This window comes from Alexandromys fortis, unplaced genomic scaffold, assembly GCF_014885135.2.
Source record: "Alexandromys fortis isolate MF-2015 unplaced genomic scaffold, M_Fortis_MF-2015_v1.1 scaffold_1, whole genome shotgun sequence".
In the NCBI taxonomy this organism is placed as follows: domain Eukaryota; kingdom Metazoa; phylum Chordata; class Mammalia; order Rodentia; family Cricetidae; genus Alexandromys; species Alexandromys fortis.
In genome coordinates this window covers 38,094,560-38,113,015 of record NW_026067927.1, presented here as the reverse complement: position 1 = coordinate 38,113,015, position 18,456 = coordinate 38,094,560, and the positions used below count along the sequence as shown (strand labels likewise).

The following is an 18,456-nucleotide window of genomic DNA, read 5'->3' as shown; positions in this document are numbered from 1 at the left end:
TTACCCTTCAGGAAGAGAAAAGTGTCATAAAAGCTGCCTCAGTGTGAAAAACTATAGACAAAGGTCTACCTCATGACCAGGCTGAGCTCTCTCGGGCATATCTACTCTAAGGGCCCTATTTTCCACCGAGAGGTACCGGCTCATCCATGTTCATTGCTGCTCTATTCACAATAGCCAGGGAACATAAACAGCCTAGATGTCCAACAGTTAATGAATGGATAATGAAAATGCAGTATATTTATACAACAGAATCTTTACTCAGCTGTTAAAAGAATAAAATTATGAAATTCAAAGATAAATGGATGGATCTGGAGACAATCATTCTGAGTGGGTTAACCCAGACCCAGAAAGGCAAACATTGCCTGTTTGCTGTCATTTGTAGATGGTAACTTTGGGACTTTAGATATGTTTCATTTGGGATGCCCACAGAGGTCAGGAAAATAGTGAAGGGCCATGGAAGGGAGCAATTCTGAGGGAGGGGGGAATAGAACACAGGGGCAAATGGGAAGAACAGAACAGAAGGGGTTGAATAGGGTGGGAGATGGGACTGCAGGATAACAGCTAGAGGAGGGGGCATGCAGAGGGATAACTAACAAGCCCTTTTGAAGAGATATATGGAAACCCACCTCACTTCTGTAGAAGCCTCATAAAATACACACACAGATAAAATGTTTAAATGGAAATTCCCTATAATGAGGCAACAGTGTCCCTGCTAGACACCCTAGGATAATAAATATGATGCCCATTGCCAAGAATACATTTCCTTTTTGGAATTGCTGGCCAATATGTCCTATAGACCCCAAATATTGTCTCTTGTCAATGTTACTGGTTTCCCTCTAGCACTTGGTGCTAAGACCCTGTTATTGAAGATGTATTTTTGAGTCTTAAGACAACTAATCAAGTTGGTACTGGAACTTTCATCCCTACTTGTTGGCTTTCATAGTGCTAGAAAGTGCTGTGCATGCTACCAAAGGAGAAAAGTCCTCATTGGTTGGTGTGGGAAGTCCTTCTGTCTATGTGTTGCTTTTATTGGTTAATGAATAAATCTGTTTTGGCCAGTGGCCTAGCAGAATAGAGGTAGGTGGGGAAAACTAAACTGAATGCTGGGAGAAAGAAAGCAGAGGCAGTGGGAGAGATGCCATGGAGCCGCCAGAGGGGAAAGACACAAGCTGCCAGCTGGAACTTTGCCCATAGGCCATGAGCCTCATGGTAAAATATAAAATATTGGAGATGGGTTAATTCTAGATATAAGAGCTAGCTAGTAATATACTTTAGTGATTGGCTAAGCAGTGATTTAGTTAATACAGTTTCTGTGTGGTTATTTCAAGTCTGGGCAGCCGGGAACAAACAAGTGGCCTCCTTACAATGGGTCTTACCCAGTGCTGGCAACCCCATGACCTCCAATAATGACTGCTCTGAAAAGACACGCCCACTGGTGCATAGCTGCATGGACATTATAGAAGTAACCACCCAGTTTCCAGTTGACTTCAAGGCCCCTCCCCAAGATGAAACTCAGATCTGGGGCCATTATTAGGACCAGGAACATGTGGTTAGATCGATCATAGGCCCTAAAGAAGAATCTACCACTACTATTCTGCCAAATCTATTTCTAAAAATCTCCTTACTCACACTCAAGGGGGGAAAGGCTACATGCATGCCATATGAAACCTATTCTCAGCTCTGTAACAATCCTAAAGTGCCAAGGACTTACTTCAGATAACACCACAAAACCAGGCTGAGGGTAAGGAACCAGCCCAGCTGTTGAGCTGGTCCCCAAACTCTATGGTGTTCCAGGAAGGGATGGTTAAGGTAGAGCTAGCCTTTAAAAACTGGCTTGTGTGGATAATTTGAACTCACTATGTCCCTGTGATGACCTCAGGTTGGAAGCAATATCTGTGAGTATTATTTCATGTGAGAATAAAAAAGAAATTGTGGCTTCCACCATGGAGTGGAAAAAACAAAACTAAACAAAACAAAACATAGCACACACTAAAATAATAACAGCAGAAGGGCCTGCCAGACTTTTTGAGGGAGTGTATGATTACAGTAAATGATTTTATAATATGATAGCATTAATTCATACAAGAGGGGTCCCTGAAATGATTCTTTTAAGTCCTAGTTGTTTGGGGCCTTGCCACACTGTGTTGTTGTTGTTGTTGTTGTTTTTAACAGAGAAGCCAGGATAGGCCAAGCTCACTCTGGGGGTTGACTCTATTTAGGTTTCATCAGGATTGCAAGAGTTGTCAAGTCTCACTAGGTGCTCGCTCCACTCTCCTTTCTTCCATCTGCGCCCACCCTGACCCCGCAGCGCCCAGGTGACTCTTCTGGTTGGGATATTAATAGCTGACCAAAGACTTGAAGAGTTCAAATGAAATTCTCCTCCCCTCCCTTCTCCTTCCCTCTCCCTCCCGCCAGCGCATTCCTTCTGTGGCCTCGCCTTGGCCAGAGCAGAGGTTTTCTTCTGCCTTGCTCCTGCCCAGGTCTTGGCTTCTCTCACAGGAGATGGAGCATCTCAGCCTACGGTTGTCACGTGGGTGACAATCTGGTACATAAGGGATTGAATTTCTCTAGGATATCTCTTTTCCTCTCAAGCAGGCTGTAAATACATCAAATTTAAAGTCTTTTCTATGTAAAAGAATTCATCCCAGCAGTTGTGACTCCCCTTCACACAAAGGGAATCTCATTAGCTTCCATGGGCTTGTGCTTCTAGATCGAAGACAGTGGATACCATGAGCTTGTGCTTCTAGAAGGAAGAAGTGGATACCAGGGCCTCCATTCTCACTGCCCTGAAGTTAGTACTCCTCCCGGAAGCTGATAAAACTGGTGCACCAAGCCAGATAACACAGCAGGTTCCTTGTAAAACCCAGAACAATTCAAACAAATGAGCTCTTTAAAGGGCAATAAAATTAGGAATTGAAATGATTCTTATATAACATATTTTAAAAGTGAAGGGCTGAAAATAAGGGACATATCCAGCAAATACTGTATAGAGACCCACTGGGGTTACCGTCTTGTGTACAAACCTCACCAATACGCCTGAACATAGTCTTATACATGGTACATACATAGAGAATGTTTCTGCACCTCGGACTCAGTATCAACTCAGGTTGTAATTGCCATTTGTTTTCACCAGAACATACAATGTAAAACATAATTGCCTCTTAGGAATTCTCTCAAAGAACTCGGCCCTAAAACTCAGAACTGAGTTTCTCTCTATGATCACCCACACGGCAGGTTCTCTCTTTTATTTTATTAAAGTGGAAAGAGAATTTAAAGACAAGAACACAGACTGAAACAATAGCTACAAGAGGGAACCGCAGACGTGGAGACAAGGTTATCCAATCGGTGCCTCCAATATACGGCTCCTGTTGCTGGAGCTCACGACATAGGAGGTAAGCGCCTACAAACTCAAAGGAGGCGCAGCAGTAAGCCAGGCTGGCATCCCAGGTGCCCATGGGACAGTGGTGCTGACCCACCACAGTCATTCAGCCTTCTTGCCCAGGATAAAATTGGAGCCTACGTTAGAATTTAAGCCAAGTTACTATCATTCTTCTTCACAAATCCCTGCCCACCAAAATTATGTACAGGGATGGGGGCGGGGCGGGGAGCGAGGGAAGCACAGAAGGCGAACAGGGAGATAAACAATTAAAGATAACGGTGATAGAAGGGGAACAGGAAGAAAGACAGTGGACTTCCGGATTTTCAGAGTCCCCTTCCAAGTGTGGCTGGTCCTGTGCGAAGAGCTGGGAGTGAGCGGACCACTGCGCTGAGGAAAAGGCAGTGAGGATTGTCCTTGACTTTCAAGTACTTCTAATTTCTCCTAAACAAACTGTCCATCCTTAAACGAAAGCAGTACTGTAGAGTGTTTCAAAATAATATCATATGAACTTTCTATGTTATGGGTACATGGAGCTTTTCCCTGGAGTCCAGACAGGTTCATGGAATAGCTCAGGCAAGCTGGGCAATGGAAGTTAGAGCTAAGGTTTGTGTGTGTGTGTGTGTGTGTGTGTGTGTGTTTCTGGTAACACAGATGAGCCTGAAGGATGCTATATTGAGTAAAAGAAGGCAGCCCTGCTAGATGAACGCCACGTGCTCTCTATTGCTAAGAAATTAACTCTTCATTGAGAAGTGTGGGTAGCAGGGGCCAGGGGAAGAGAGGAAGGGGGGTGTGGGTAGCAGAGGCCAGGGGAAGAGAGGAAGGGGGGTGGAGAGAGGGCAGGAGAGAGTGTGGCATACAGCTGCTTTGGAGGAATGGCTCCTAATGTCTCCTAGTGCCGTAGGCTGACTAGTTGACGACCATCAGACTGCAAAATACAGAGCACAGAGGACTTAGCAATTTCTGGCAGCGAGAAGTAAGCGCCCAAGGTAATCAATGTGCTGGTTACGTGGCTCTCATCACAATACATTGTGCTCATGGGATTTTATTATTATTTCTAATCCTTTGAGAGCTTCATAAAATATATTTTAAACATATTGACACCCAGCTCCTCCCCATCACCTCTCCATGGCTCTCCCTCTCAACTCCCCCTTTCCTTCATAAGTTTAATAACTCATCAGCTCCAGTTTGTGTTGTCCCCAGGACACAGCCGCCAGAGCACAAGCCCTCCACTGTCAACTGATGGAGACGTCCTGGCAGGTCCATTGGCCAACATTCCAGCACAAAGAGAGGAGGGTTCAGAGGCCCCTCACCTCTAAGAAGCTATGAGCATTTGTAGTCATGCATTTGAATGGCATAGGGCATCCTATAAGCATTTATAATCAAATTGAAATCTAAAGTTCAAATAAAGAGATAGTTTCTCTTATGTGGGTAGTGGGAGAATGGCTGATCGGATCGCTCTCTGCTTTCTGTGTGAACGGCTAAACCAGTCCCTTCAAGCCCCGTATCTATGTCTTCACCATGTGATGCACAGATTAAGCATCCTTTGCTGTCACGTAGATGAATACGATGAACGCGACGTTGACATGAAAGTGAGAGAGACAGCTGGACAGAGGACCCAGTGGATAAGAGCAGTGGCCACTCTCCTGGAGGACCCAGGTTCAGTTCCCAGCACCTACAGAGTAGTTCACAACCATCTAAGACTCAGTACCAGGGGCTACTAAGTATCCAAGGCTCTCTTCTGGTCTCCACAGGCTCTGCCACCATGTGGGAGAGAGATGCATGCAGGCAACTGCTCATAGACAAAAATAAAAATTAAGTTTTTTTTTTCAGTAGGAAGAGATTTGTAAACTAAGACAGCTAGTGAGCCTGGGGTGGGCTCACACCTCCAAATAACAGGAAACAGGGCAATCATTTCTTCTGAAATAAATTTTTACTGCTGGTCAACTCTTTCAACTGACTTTTTTTCTGAAATTATCAAGGATTGGTGAGTATTGGCATATTGTTTCCTCCATTATAAGATTCCTGAGTTCAGTTTGAGGCTGTGGGGAAGAGAGCCAGAGTCTTCCTGACCCCTCTGGGAGGCTCTCAGTGCCTCTCACACAGGAGGAACGACAGCACCATGCTCATCCCCACTGCGCGTTAACCACGGAGCTCTTCAAAACGGCTTTTTGTTTTGTCAGTGGCTTTCTGAGTCTATGAAGTTAAAATAATATTCTGAAAATGTCACACTAAAATTTTCTCAAGTGTATTTATTCTCTGCATCTCTGAATAAGACAAGTATTTCACACAAAATTAAAAGAGAAAAAGGGAATTGCAAAAAAGCCCGAGGAGCTCAGCTGAAGAGCATATGAGTAGATGAAGTCAAGGTATAAAATCTGCTTATGGCCTGCAGCAGGAGGCCTTCCAAAGATGCGTGGCTTAGACAGGAAAGATCACACATTTGTCTCTATCAAAAGGCAAACATTTTTGTTTACCAAAAATATTACTGAAAAGTTATAATACACTGATGGGCGGTGGCTCACACCTGTAATCCCAGCACTTAGGAAACCAAGGCAGGGTTTACTACAAGTTAGAGGCCAGCCTGCACTACAAAGTGAGAACCTATATCTAATGAACTAACATAACTTTAAAAACAATTGTTTAAAAACAAAAGATTAGAAAAAGCAGGAATAATATGCTTAACCAATAAAAATCGATACAAAATACACCACTGAGTAGTGTTGGCACACGTCTTTAATCCCAGCACTTGGGAGGCAGAGATCAGTGAGTTCCAGACCAGCCTGGTCTACAAAGAGAGTTCTGGAACAGCCAGGACTGTTACACAGAGAAACCCTGTCTCAAAAAAATAAAAAAATGATATTTAAAAGTACTGTGTAATGTACCCTAATAAAAAATCACATTTTTCATGTGATAAAGATTCTTAACATCATTATTAATCAAAACATCAGCTTAATCTAAATTAATAAATATATAGAAGACTGGTAATATTCTCTACAGCTGGGAATAATAAAAGTGCACCCTTGTACTGTTGCTAGATGACCTGACAAATAAAAGGGCTTGTTAGGGCATCTGCTCACATTTGAAGTACGGACTTTTTACTCCCAGACATCCATTTCCAACTATCTCTATGTCTATCCATAAAATAATTTTCTGAAATTTTGATTAAAACTTAAATGTCAAGATGTATCAAATAAATCACAATTCATTCGCAATAATAGAATATATAGCAATTATCCAAAGCTAGGAATGCCTGTGCTTCACAAACTACACTCAGTGTGTTCACAACAGCTCTGTGAGGTGGGTCTGAGCATTGCCTGCTGCAGCCTGAATCTGGACTGTGCCCCGGGACTTGTGTGTAAGGATTTTTTTTTTCTGGTGCAATCAGGAGGTGAGAACCTCGAAGAGTGGAGCCTGCAAGAGAAACGAGGTTATTCAGGGCCTGCCCTCAAAGGGGACACCTGGATCCCAACACCTTCCTCTCTCCTTTTCTTCATCCTTTCTGGCCAGAAGAAGGTGCATAATTGTGCCCGTCTATGTTCCCACTGTGATAAACCACCGCAGGCCAAAAGCAAGGGGACCAACTGACCTTAGTCTAAACCTCCAATGCTGTGAACCAGAAAGAACCTTGTCTTTTTGAAGTCTTGGCTCTTTCTTTAGAGTGATAGGAAGCTACTTTAGCGATTTGAATGAGAATGGCCCCCATAGGCTCCTGTATTGAATGCTTTGTCATTAGGGTATGGGGCTCTTTGAGAAGGGTTAAGAGGTTTGGCTAGTCTCTTTCTCTGCCTGCTCAGGACGTAGCTCTCAGTTTCTTCTCCAGGACCATGTCTGTCTGCTGCCATACTCCTGCCAAGAGGATACTGAACTAAGCCTCTGAAACCCCCAATTAAACCCTTGGCTCTGTCACTGTTTTCTTGTCATCGCGTCCCTTCACAGCAGCAGAATACTAACTAAAACACTGACTAAAACAGCTACTAACCCATGGGCAGGAGACAGCGGGTTTCAGGAGGCCTATGTGGGGTGCAGGGAAGTTCTATTAAATAATATACAGTAGCTGCCTGGGTGCTGGTAGAAAGGGCTGCCAGGCAAACTGTGACCTCGGGAAATATGCAGAACAAGGCTGGTGCTATGACTTCCCTGCGGAATAAAAAAAGAAGCCCTGTTCTGATTATCTACATAAAAGTGAAGCTGTGTATTTGATCATTTACATAATGTATGCATCCTGCAAGATAAAGACAGTTCTCTCTGGGAGTGGAACCAGCAGTGTGAGAAGGGGGTGGGGAACTTAGGAGTGGAGCCGGCTTTGTGAGAAGGGGGGGAGGGGGCTTCTGTTTTTGACTGACATCTTCCTAAGCCACACGAAAGTTTGGAAAACAAACTTTTGTTAGGTTCTAATTTATCCACACTGCAATTCTTTTCAAAAGTGAAAGACGCATGTGGAAAAAGTTTGCCTTCTCAGATTTTTCCATGATCATGTTTCTGGCTTTGGTCACATGTTTCTCTCTTGTAAAGAAAAGCTGACCCAAATCTGTGTTGAGCAGCAGCCCTTCAATCCTCTGGGCTGCTCTGAGCACCTAGAAAAGGCAGAAACCACCAGCAGAGTTAGCTTCAGCCCTGCAATGTTTACCAACATTTTTAAATGCGTGGAATTCTTCGGGCTGAAAGACACTCTAGGTCAGTTCAGAGCACTGACTTCAGTGTGGAGAGGAGAAACGTGGACCTGTGCTCCCAGACAGTGTCATTTTGTGTCTGTCTTAACTGGAAATCCGGAGGGAGCTGAGATTGGGTGTGAATCCATACAGGCTAGGGGTATACAGACGCAATCTCTTGATCACTGAGGCCATGAGAGAGAAAAAAAACACCTTTTTCTCATTCTTTCTTCTGCAATCTCTTAGGACCATCTGCACCCGAAGGATGCATCGATGCAGGGGGAGAAACACCACCTGTGCATTTCCATCAGGGAGTGCAACACTCTGATAGCCACGCCCTCTCCTCACCCGTGTGGGGAGTGCCGAGCCTGCCAGCCCCACCCCCTGAAGAACTGGCGACCCATATGCCAGGATTCTTCCATTCCTGTCCTGGGAACTTCTACATCCCAGAGGAGGTAGGGCAGAAAGCGAGTGAATGAGTGCATGCGTTCACTGCACATTCACGGTCCTGTTGCTGTTCCTTAGCAACAAGTCGCTCTGAAAATTCGTTCAGAGCCATATCATTGAAAAAATAATCAAAATAAACTGGCGGCAGTCTTAGAAGAAAAAGAATCAAATTATACTTACAGGAATATCAATTCAGTCACCGATGTAGGTAGACTCACGTGTTTTATGTACTCATATTAAATATGCATAAGAATAACTGAGTGTACATGGCCAAACACTAATAGTACCCTTTTTTTGGAACTCCTCTATGCTAATAATAACTAGACATTCAATAAAATAAGTAACTATACAGAAATAAACAAGAGAAGAAATGGAAAGGAAAAAACTCTACTGTTTGACGTCGTTACTGTCACAAATCCAACAGCCTATCAGACATTAGCAAGAAGATGCTTAAACTATAGTAAAGAAGCAACAGTGAAAGATAAATTCTAGATTAACAGATAAGCCACCAGATGACACCTCTGCCAGCTTCAGGTCTGAATGGAGCCACAAGCACCAAAGCCACATGTTCAAAGGCAACAGTTGAAGAGCTTCCTAAGCAAAGTTGAAAACCAAAGTACACCTTCCAAACTCAGAAACCACTGCTCAAAACAGAGTCCTGCAAAAGCCAAGTGCCCTGGGACAGGACCTGTCCAGATGACTTCTCGTCAACGACCTCCAATTATCTCAAGTCAGAGGAAATTAGAAACAGTGGGGTTTGTCTCTTCCAGAAATTAGGGGGGAAAAAACAGACTCTCTTCAGCCATTCACATGTGAGTTATCGTCCAAAGATTAAGTCCTTAGTAATTAACAACTTATACTGGATGACGCTGATAGCTCTCTCTAATTATTCAGTCTATTAATATTTATTGAGTACCAAGTGGACTAGGCACTAAGTAAACAGAGATTAGCAGACAGAACTGAGAGTCAGTACCCACCTGTGCAAACAGAAGCTTTTTCTATCCCACCCGGTCCTGAGACCCTTTTAAAATAATAACTCAGAGGCTTAGTATTAATTACAAACTGTTTGACCTATTAGCTCAGGCTTATTATTAACTAGCTCTTACAACTAAGTCAACCCATTTCTATTAGTCTACATTTTACCCTGAGGCTTGTGACTTGTTACCTCACCTCTTGCTCCCCTGGCAGTGGTTGCCGGCATCTCTCTGACTCTGCTCTTCTCCCTTATCTCTGCTTGGATTTCCCACCTGGCTCTATCCTGCCTTACTATTGGCCAAACAAGATTCTATATTAACCAATAGTAATAAAATACATTTGCAGCATGCAGAGGGGTTATCCCACAGCCACACTATCAGCAATCTGCTTTCACCGAGTAGACAGAGCAGAGGGCCAATGAAGCTCACTCCTTTGGCTCCATCTCCAAAGACAATGCCACAGCTCTCTGGTGTTGCAATGCATTTAACTCCCTGGTTTGCAATGCAGATCTCAACTCCCACAGAAGCAAGGTCACAAATAATATTTGGGTCCTCATAAGAATTATTGTTCTTATTATTGTTCATCCAGCTACAGTGTGGCAACCAGGGGGGTTTGGCTTGTATTACCCCAGGCTCTTCATATCAGCAGTATTAAACCATTCGTTCATCACCTGAGAGGTTGTGCTGTGAATAGAGATAGTTGGCATGCAAGACGAGCCATGTTCCCTCAGAGTTCACGTATTAGAAGAACGGTAGCCAGCGTGGTGGTGTTGAAAGGTGGTATAGAATGTTTAAGAGATAGGGCCTAGTGCGTGGTGGCTAGGGCACTGGAGTGCTGCCCTTGCAAGGGGTTAATATTGACTTTGCAGAGTAAGTTCATGTGAGAGAAAGAGATGATAAAAGACGAAGATTGATCCACCCTGCCCTTGGCTTCTTCACCAAACATGCGATTTGATATCTCTCCATTGTTCAACCTTCCTCTGTCTATGACAAAGGGAGAGGCCTCACCTCAGGAGAGGTGGCAGTGGGCTGTTTGGGTTCTCAGACATTCAAACTGTGAGCTGAACAGACCTCGTTTTTATATACAGCCCCCAGCTTCAGGTATTTAGTTTCCATCGCCATGGAAAATGAATGCAGCCAGGATGGACACAAAGCCCTGAATGCCTAACGGTGGACTGGAAGCCCTCCTCTGTCTTGACTTGTCCCTAAGACATGGAATATATTGGGGTTCAAACCTCACCAAAAAGCCTGTAAGGGTATAAATTTCATGTGCATACTAGCCACTGGTCTTTCTTTGACTCCACACTTCTGGCCAAGGCTGTGCAGCTTCTTCTGTTGCTCCTACAGACCCCTGCCTGGCACAGTGTCTGATTATTTCGGAAGGATAGCGTTTGCAGTCTCCCCATTTTACCACATACGTTTTGAGCGCAGTCCCCACTCTAATAGCATTGAGAGTGCACTAGCACATTAATTTTTAACCAGCACTTTAGGCTCAGGTTTGTTTGGGCTTGATACACGAGCCCCATCTTAATTTCTAGATCCCAAAGATGATGAACTCAGCATCTGATTTGTTAAGCAATAACCTCAGATGGGGGTCAGTTTGTGCTCGCCATAGTACAGACTGAACCACCGATGAAAGCAAAGATAAAACAAAACCCCAGCTGCTCCAAAGAGAAACTGAGTCTTTGAGACAACACTGTCTCAAACACATTTTATTTACGTTTAGGAGTTAGAGGGGGGAAAAAAAACCCATACCTATAGCTATTATGGCTGGACGACGTCGTGGACTGCCCTGGTCAAGGCCAAGCAAGTTCTTCCTCTAAATTCATTAAGGATACCCTTGGGTTGTGCTCAGAAAAGGCAGGCATTTGGTGGTAACACAACCTTCTTGGGAACGAATATCTACCCTTTTCCCCTCCCATTGCTGCATTACTGAGAAAACAGGTCGCCACTCACAGGAACCTCTCTTCGGTGTGTAGTTCCTGGACAGCAGCAGAAAGATTTCCCAAATTCCACTCCCAGGATTCCCACCACTGCCAATGAGCTCCCGGAAGGGGCTGGGCACACCCTTCCTCATGATGAAACCCCTCCAGTCAAATCCTTGCAGAAAGGAGACTCAGTTTGGGAAGCCAGCTGCTCTCCAGGGCAAGTAGTGCTTGGGGACAGGCACTCAAAATGTCCCCAAGGAAATAAAGCACCCCGTGAAGGTGAGAAACATAAACGCTCGCGGTGGGTACCCGCATGTGGGGAGCAGACAGCCAGTCCAGCCTGGTGGCTTGGGGAGAAATGGCTGTTTTGTGTGCATGGCAACCCCACACTGCCACAGGAGAAAGATGTGGCAGCCCGCACTCGTGACCAGGGGTTAGTGATTCTCAAGGCTAGGGCAATGATGACATGAGCAGTCCCTGAAAACTGTTCAGATGCAGTTGCTGACCCACACAGGCCTGGCTACCTCAGAACTCTGGGGGAGCCCTGCAATGCTGTTTCCCTGCTGGTTTCCGCTGGGCTCAAGAGGCCACTTTCACAACGACCACAGTCCCTCAGCCCTCCTCTTCTCCCAGGCCTCACAGTTTACTAGAGCAAAGGGGATTTTCTCCAAAGGAAGCATCAAAGACCCACAGGCTAAAAGATGGCCACAGTAAGACTGGAAGGGTTTTTTATCGCGTTTTGTGTTATGTCTGAAGAGATGACCACTGAGCATCCTCATCTTGGTCACCAAAAGAATGAGGCAAGGAAACAGCAGGAAAGATCATCCGCCCTAGGGCCATGCACTCTGGCCAAGATACTGCGTGAGCATCCCTTTTCAAGTGACGAGCAGGGCCAGAGTCATTCCCGTTGACCACACAGGTAAAAGACCCATGCCATCCTCCACCAAGCCCTCTTACAGCTTCCCCTCCTAGGCCCTCACAGTAAAGAACTGCCAGAGAACAAACAAAATACAATAATCTCACTGCAGCCAATACAATGGCTTAAACATCACAGCAAGTGCCTCCAAGTCAAGGGAACGTCTCACTTTTATATAAAAGCATTTATTCAAGTGTCTCCGCATGACCACTCCTAAACAGAATTCATTGGCCTTAAGAGCATCAATTATGTGTTCACGGAAACAGTCTCTGGTTCTCAGTCCTGAGAATTTTTCCACTTAAATAAGAACCCATCCATGCACAAGCTCACGGTACCATGGTGGCTTTCTTATTTTGCTTCTGTCAGTGTTAATTTTCCAAAAAATGGAAATACGGAAAAGCAATAGCAAGAGAAATCGGGTGGCAGAAGACTTAGACTCTCAATATACAACAGAAAGTAGCAGGTGCCATGGCCGTAGAGTTTCCTGCTCCCATGCCTCACCCGACCACAACAGGACACTCAAGTACTGCTGCATGCCTACACTGCTGAGTTAGTTCCTACCCGAGACACCAGTCCATCCTTCCTGGGACAACTGTGCTCGCAGGAAAGTGGGCAGTGTTGAGTAATCATGAGTTTGTTCTGTCTTGATTTGTAGTATTATACCCTTGTTGCTATTTTTCCGGCTTCAACACCAGTCATCATAAATGCAGCCACTTCCTCCTTTAGTGATAATTAGCGTTAGTCATGAGCCAAAAATGAGTCCACTTAAGAAGCAAAACAAGTGTGGCTCTGCTTACCTTTCATGCCAAACTTGGAATGTCTTGCCAACTTGAGCAGAAGCAGCATCACCAGCAGACAGAATCCCACCACAGACGCAATCACCACCACAGCATAGACCTGGAGAGAAAGCCAGGCTGTGACGACCTTGCAAAACCACTCCCTGCTCTTGGATAATAGTGATGCCCACGGCAATTAGCATTTCCTGAACACTTACTATTATGATGCCCATGCTACAAAGGAGAAGCATGTTAAACGTATAAACAGATCTCTAACTGATACCATGTGGATAATTGTATCTATGGCTACATCTATCTATTCATCCCTCCATCTAGAGACACAGGAGTAAAGGGGAAGGAGAGGGAGGGGTGGTAGATGAATAATATTAATATTTTGTTGCTAGTAGAAAATACAGTGGGGTTAATTTTCTTATTCTCATTACTGTTGTACATGCTAAAACATTGTCCATGGTGAACACCCTTCTTCGTTGAGTGCCATGACTTGCAGGAGACAGGGCACGCCAGAAGCAGGGCGGTGTTTTGCTGTGCGTCCCAGCTCTGAACAGGACTGGAGATAGACATCACTGATCCGTACACTTTTCTGCATGGGTGATACTCATCAGAAAAGGCTTTTTAATGTTTAAAAAAAATGGAATTGCAAGTTGTGAGTTCTGCAAGTAGAAAGAGTAGCTGTGTGAATTCTGTCACAACCCCAAGGCAGAGGCGACAATGGAAACTTAGTATTCACTGCCACCGCTGCTCCTCTGGGTACACTGTGATCATCTTGCTTGAAGGACATGGTGACATTGTAGAGACAAAGATGTGATAATGTAACACACTGCACATTGCTTTTAGGTTTTGCTCAGGCCAAGGATTCTAATTTGCTTTCTGTTGCTGTGATAAACACCATGACTGAAAACAAGCCAGGAAGAAAGGGCTTATTTCATCTTACAGTTTACAGTCTGCCATCAGGGGAAGCCAGGGCAGGAGCCTGAGGCAGGAACCATGGAACCCTGTGGAGGAATGCTGCTTACTGCCTTGTTTCCCATGGCTTGCTCAGGTTTTTCTCTCCTATATATCCCAGAACCACCCACCAAGGTGGCTCCACCCACAATTAATCCACATCACGCCACTTCATCAAGAAATGCCCTGCAGACACGCCCCCAGGGCCAATCAGGCGGAGGCAATCCTTCAATTGAGATTCTGTCTTTCCAGGTGATCCTAGTCTGTGTCAGATGACAAAACTTAACCAGTACATCAAGGTTCGGGGGCTGGCAAGCTTCTGTTAATGCTCTGACAGATGGAACATGCAGATTCTGCCAGGCACATAGCCCCTGTTCACAAGAACTCAGCTCTGCAGTGTAAGTTGAAAACAGCCATAGAAGATGTGAAAACAAACTTACAAGGTTATGTTCTAATAAAGCTTTATTCATAAAAACTGACGCTGCACTTTGACAGTGCTTCCCAACTCCTGTGGTAACTGTCACTAAAAAGCTTAAGCTTCATGTGTCATTCACTCTGTGTGATATCCCTTAAAGCAGTATTGTTTTTCCCTCTAAGGTAATCATTAATACTCCTTAACAAATTGATCTTGGCTCCTGTTTCTCTGGAAGACGCACTCCCTGTCTTGCTGTGGTTAGGGGTATTCTCGACACTAGTTGAGACTGGTTTAGCAAAGGGTGGAGCATGTCCTTGCTGATTTGAGGTCTCAGTCAAAGGTCATGGTCATCAACAAGCTTTGGTGTTATCACTCAAACACTTGGCAACTTTAGATTTGATGGTGGATCTGGGGGTGGCGCTACAAGCACTTAGCGAGCAAAGTCTAGGAGTCTGCTAACCATCTACCATGGCCAGGAAAGTCCTTAGAGCTTCTCACCACCAAAGCCAACAGTGTCAAGGCTGAGAAGCCCTACTCCACCTGCTTCTGGAACTTTCTCCCTGCTGTGATGAGAACCATCTCTCCAAAGGGCAGCTGTGTGTCAGCCAGGTCCTACAGGCAGGACAAGGCTAAAGAGACTCCCAGTAACACCAGTAACACACGCAGTGAAGCATAGGAGAAATGGCAGCAGTGCTCAGCCACTAAGATGCGGGGATGTTTGTTACTGCAGCATAGCAGATGCTAATACTGCAGGCTATAGATTTAGACTCATCTTCTTCCTGAGTGTGAAGTTCAGCTGTGCTGCTCTGCATCTCATTATCTTCACGTGTGACTACTCTCTGCCCTGCGGACTGTATAATCCTCTGTGAGTTCGTGCAGACAGTGAACTAAGAACCGTGGCGAGGACAGTAGCAGCACAATAATTAAGATGATGGCAGGACAGATGGTCATAGGATCAAAACTGAAACTCGTAAAAAGGTAAATAAATATCCCAAGGACACACAGCTTGCATGTGAACCAGTCTGCCCAGTTATTTAAATTAGCTGTAATTTATTCGCAACAAAGTGTATGGTTCACAAAGAAGGCAGGAAAATAAAAACTCAACGCTAATCCCGCTGCAGTTTCGCTGTCTGGTGTCAGATAAGAGAGGCATTGAGACAGTCACAAAGCACCTGCCGGGCACTGGCCATGGCGGTGTCCTGCAGGCGTCTGATAATGGACCCTTCTGCCGCTTCTCTTCGGTGCTTCCGGACACAACATCAGCAAAACTCTGGGTATAGACTTATAGCCTCATCAGCCTATACGTCCTCAGAGGGACAGAGGTTCCTTCGTGGCTGGCAGGGGGCCACCTTGTTCTAATCAAATCCACCTCCTTCGAACTTGCCCAATATAGCCACACTGAACAAACTACTCCGGTGTTGGTTAACCACCAGCCTTCTCGTTCCTAAGAAACAGTCACAACACCACAGAGTAGTCACCTTTGTTTTATTTCATAGTGACTGCAAGGAAAAAATTGATACTATGTTGTGATAACTGTTAAGTTTTATTAGCAATTTTAAACTCTTACCATGCCTAAATTTGTAAACCAAACTTTAATGTGGGTATTCACAGGGAAAGCCCCAGCCAAGCTTCAAAGCTACCTGAAATTTTAAGCATCTGCTGGAGGTTTGAGAACATGTCCTTTTCAGTGAAAAAGAATGGCAGCTGAGGCAGCAAGATGACCCAGGGGGTAAAAACACTTGCCTACTGCAAACCTGATGAGCCTTGCAACCACAGGGGAAAGTGGTCTCCTGACCTACACATACACTGAGGCAGGAGCATACCCAAACATACACACACCATACAAATGGATGGCACTAATGTACACACACACACACACACACACACACACTTGCATGTAGATGACCCTAAGTGACCAAATGTGTTACCCTGGCATAACAGGACGGGTGCCAGAGTGAATCAGCTGCAGAGCTTGTTACTTGTTACTTGTAGCTTGTTACATTGTTTCAGTTCTTGTTCTTTGCCAAATGATCTCCTATTTATTTCATCATTTGCAAAGCTTCTCAGTGTACCGAAGACACAGAAGCAGAGTGAGTTATGCTAACTGGAAGACACAGAAGCAGAGTGAGTTACTCTAACTGCAGTGTAGTTGACTGATGTGGGAGTGTCATATATCAATCTGTTGATTTCATTGGTTAAGTTATAATAAACCAGCTGCTTGGCCTCATGGCTGGAACATAGATGGGAGGAGTAAACAGAATAGAATTCTGGGCGGAAGAGGAAGTGAGGTCAGACTCTGCGCTGCTTCCAGAGGGACCGGACAGCCACCACGCTCTGCTCTCCCAGGCAGCTGCAACCCACGATGGACTTAGGCTAGAATCTTTCTGGTAAGCGCACCTTGGGGTGCTTACACACATCATTAGAAATGGGCTAGTCCAGGTGTGAGAATTAGCCTGTAAGGGTTAGAGTTCATGGGCCAAGCAGTTCTTAAATGAATACAGTTTGTGTGTTGTTATTTCGGGCATGAGCTAGCCAAGTGGCCGGGGTGTTGGGGACGCAGCCCCGCCGCTTCATATTTCAACAGTTGACACAGGACGTTCAGACTATCACACAGGCAGGCAGGAACAGTGAGCCCCATCAATGTTAGAAGCCACATTATCTGCCAGGTGGTGGTGGCCCACACCCTTAACCCCAGCACTCGGGAGGCAGAGGTGGATCTCTGTGAGTTTGAGGCCAGCCTGGTTTACAGAGCTAGTTCCAGGATAGCCAAGATTACACTGAGTAACTCTGTCTCAAAAAGCAAGCAAACAAACAAACATAATCTGCATTTTCTAACTCAGAGGCATAAATAAAGGACCATTTTATGGAATTTAAAAAATCCAGTTATGTATGGTTTAGACATTTGATGCACAAATAGTTTCTAGTTCCAAAGAGAAGCATTAGATTAGAAGAAGAGTTATGGGCAGGATGCTGACAGGAACGTTGACGGCATCGTGAGGACATTGCAACTATCATGGCTACTGCAACCTAGTCTAATGGACTCATCCTCATAAAATAAGGGGAAAATAATTAAAAGGTTTGAGATTCATAGAACTTTCATGTCACAAAGCACTGTTTGACTTTGTTTTCCAAGTCAGATTAAAAATGTAAGACCCGACAACACCTGCAAACCACACTGGGGAGAAATAGCAGTTGGCAAGGAGCTTGTAGCCAGGTCCTGTTTGGCAGAACCTGGGTCAGCCTGCAGCTGTGGCAGCCGAAGAGGGAATGGTGGATTCAGGCATGGAAGGGATCGGAGCTCACGGGACATGCCGTATGTGAGGAAAACTCAACCTGGTTCCAAACTGGTCCCACCATGGAACCCGAGGATCCACAGACCCTTGGGCGGCAGTTCACTGGAGAGTAAGGATAATCACCTGGGACTATTTCAAGACCTTTGTCACCAGCCTGAGCCTTCCAGGGAAGCGCCGCCTCGTATTTCCCAGCAAGGACTTGCTCACCCCCAATGCCCTTCCCCTCAGCTCTTCATGTGCACGCCAATCACCCTGCAGATGCCATGTTGAATACCACTTCACCCCCAGGGTATCTATCTAAAAGAAGAAACTGATTTTTCTTTCCTATAACATTCTCCAGAGAAAACTGTGTTTGGCAGACACCCTAAGTTTTATTTTTTTTAAATGAAGGAGATAGATGTGAAAGTGTGGTCCCTGGACAGAGTGTTGTGATTCACTAGCAGTGATCTCCTAGTATAACCGCTGAAAGTGGTATACTGCAGGGCTGAGAGACAATTCCCCAGGTAAGAACACTAGCTGCTCTTTCAGAAGACCCATCTTCAGTTCCCAGCACCCACAGGTGGCTTAGCACAGGGGAAATCTAACACTCTCTTCCGGCCTCCATTTTATCCTGGCTTTTGCAGATACACATTCCCACAGACATAGAAATAAAAATAAACCTATGGTTCTGAGACCAGAAGAAGAAGATCTGAGTTCAATTCCTAGCACCTTCTGTA

At 45.0% G+C, this 18,456-nt stretch overlaps 1 protein-coding gene across 2 annotated transcripts in view; it reads right to left on the bottom strand.

Annotated features, from left to right (window-relative positions):
- Ntrk2 (neurotrophic receptor tyrosine kinase 2) overlaps positions 1–18,456 on the bottom strand; it is a 305,892-nt gene that overhangs the window by 216,025 nt on the left and 71,411 nt on the right. For both annotated transcript variants that reach the window (XM_050144116.1, XM_050144117.1), the window contains exon 12: positions 13,091–13,190. In XM_050144116.1, the coding sequence (XP_050000073.1) occupies positions 13,091–13,190 (100 nt within the window). The remainder of the gene's footprint in view (positions 1–13,090; positions 13,191–18,456) is intronic.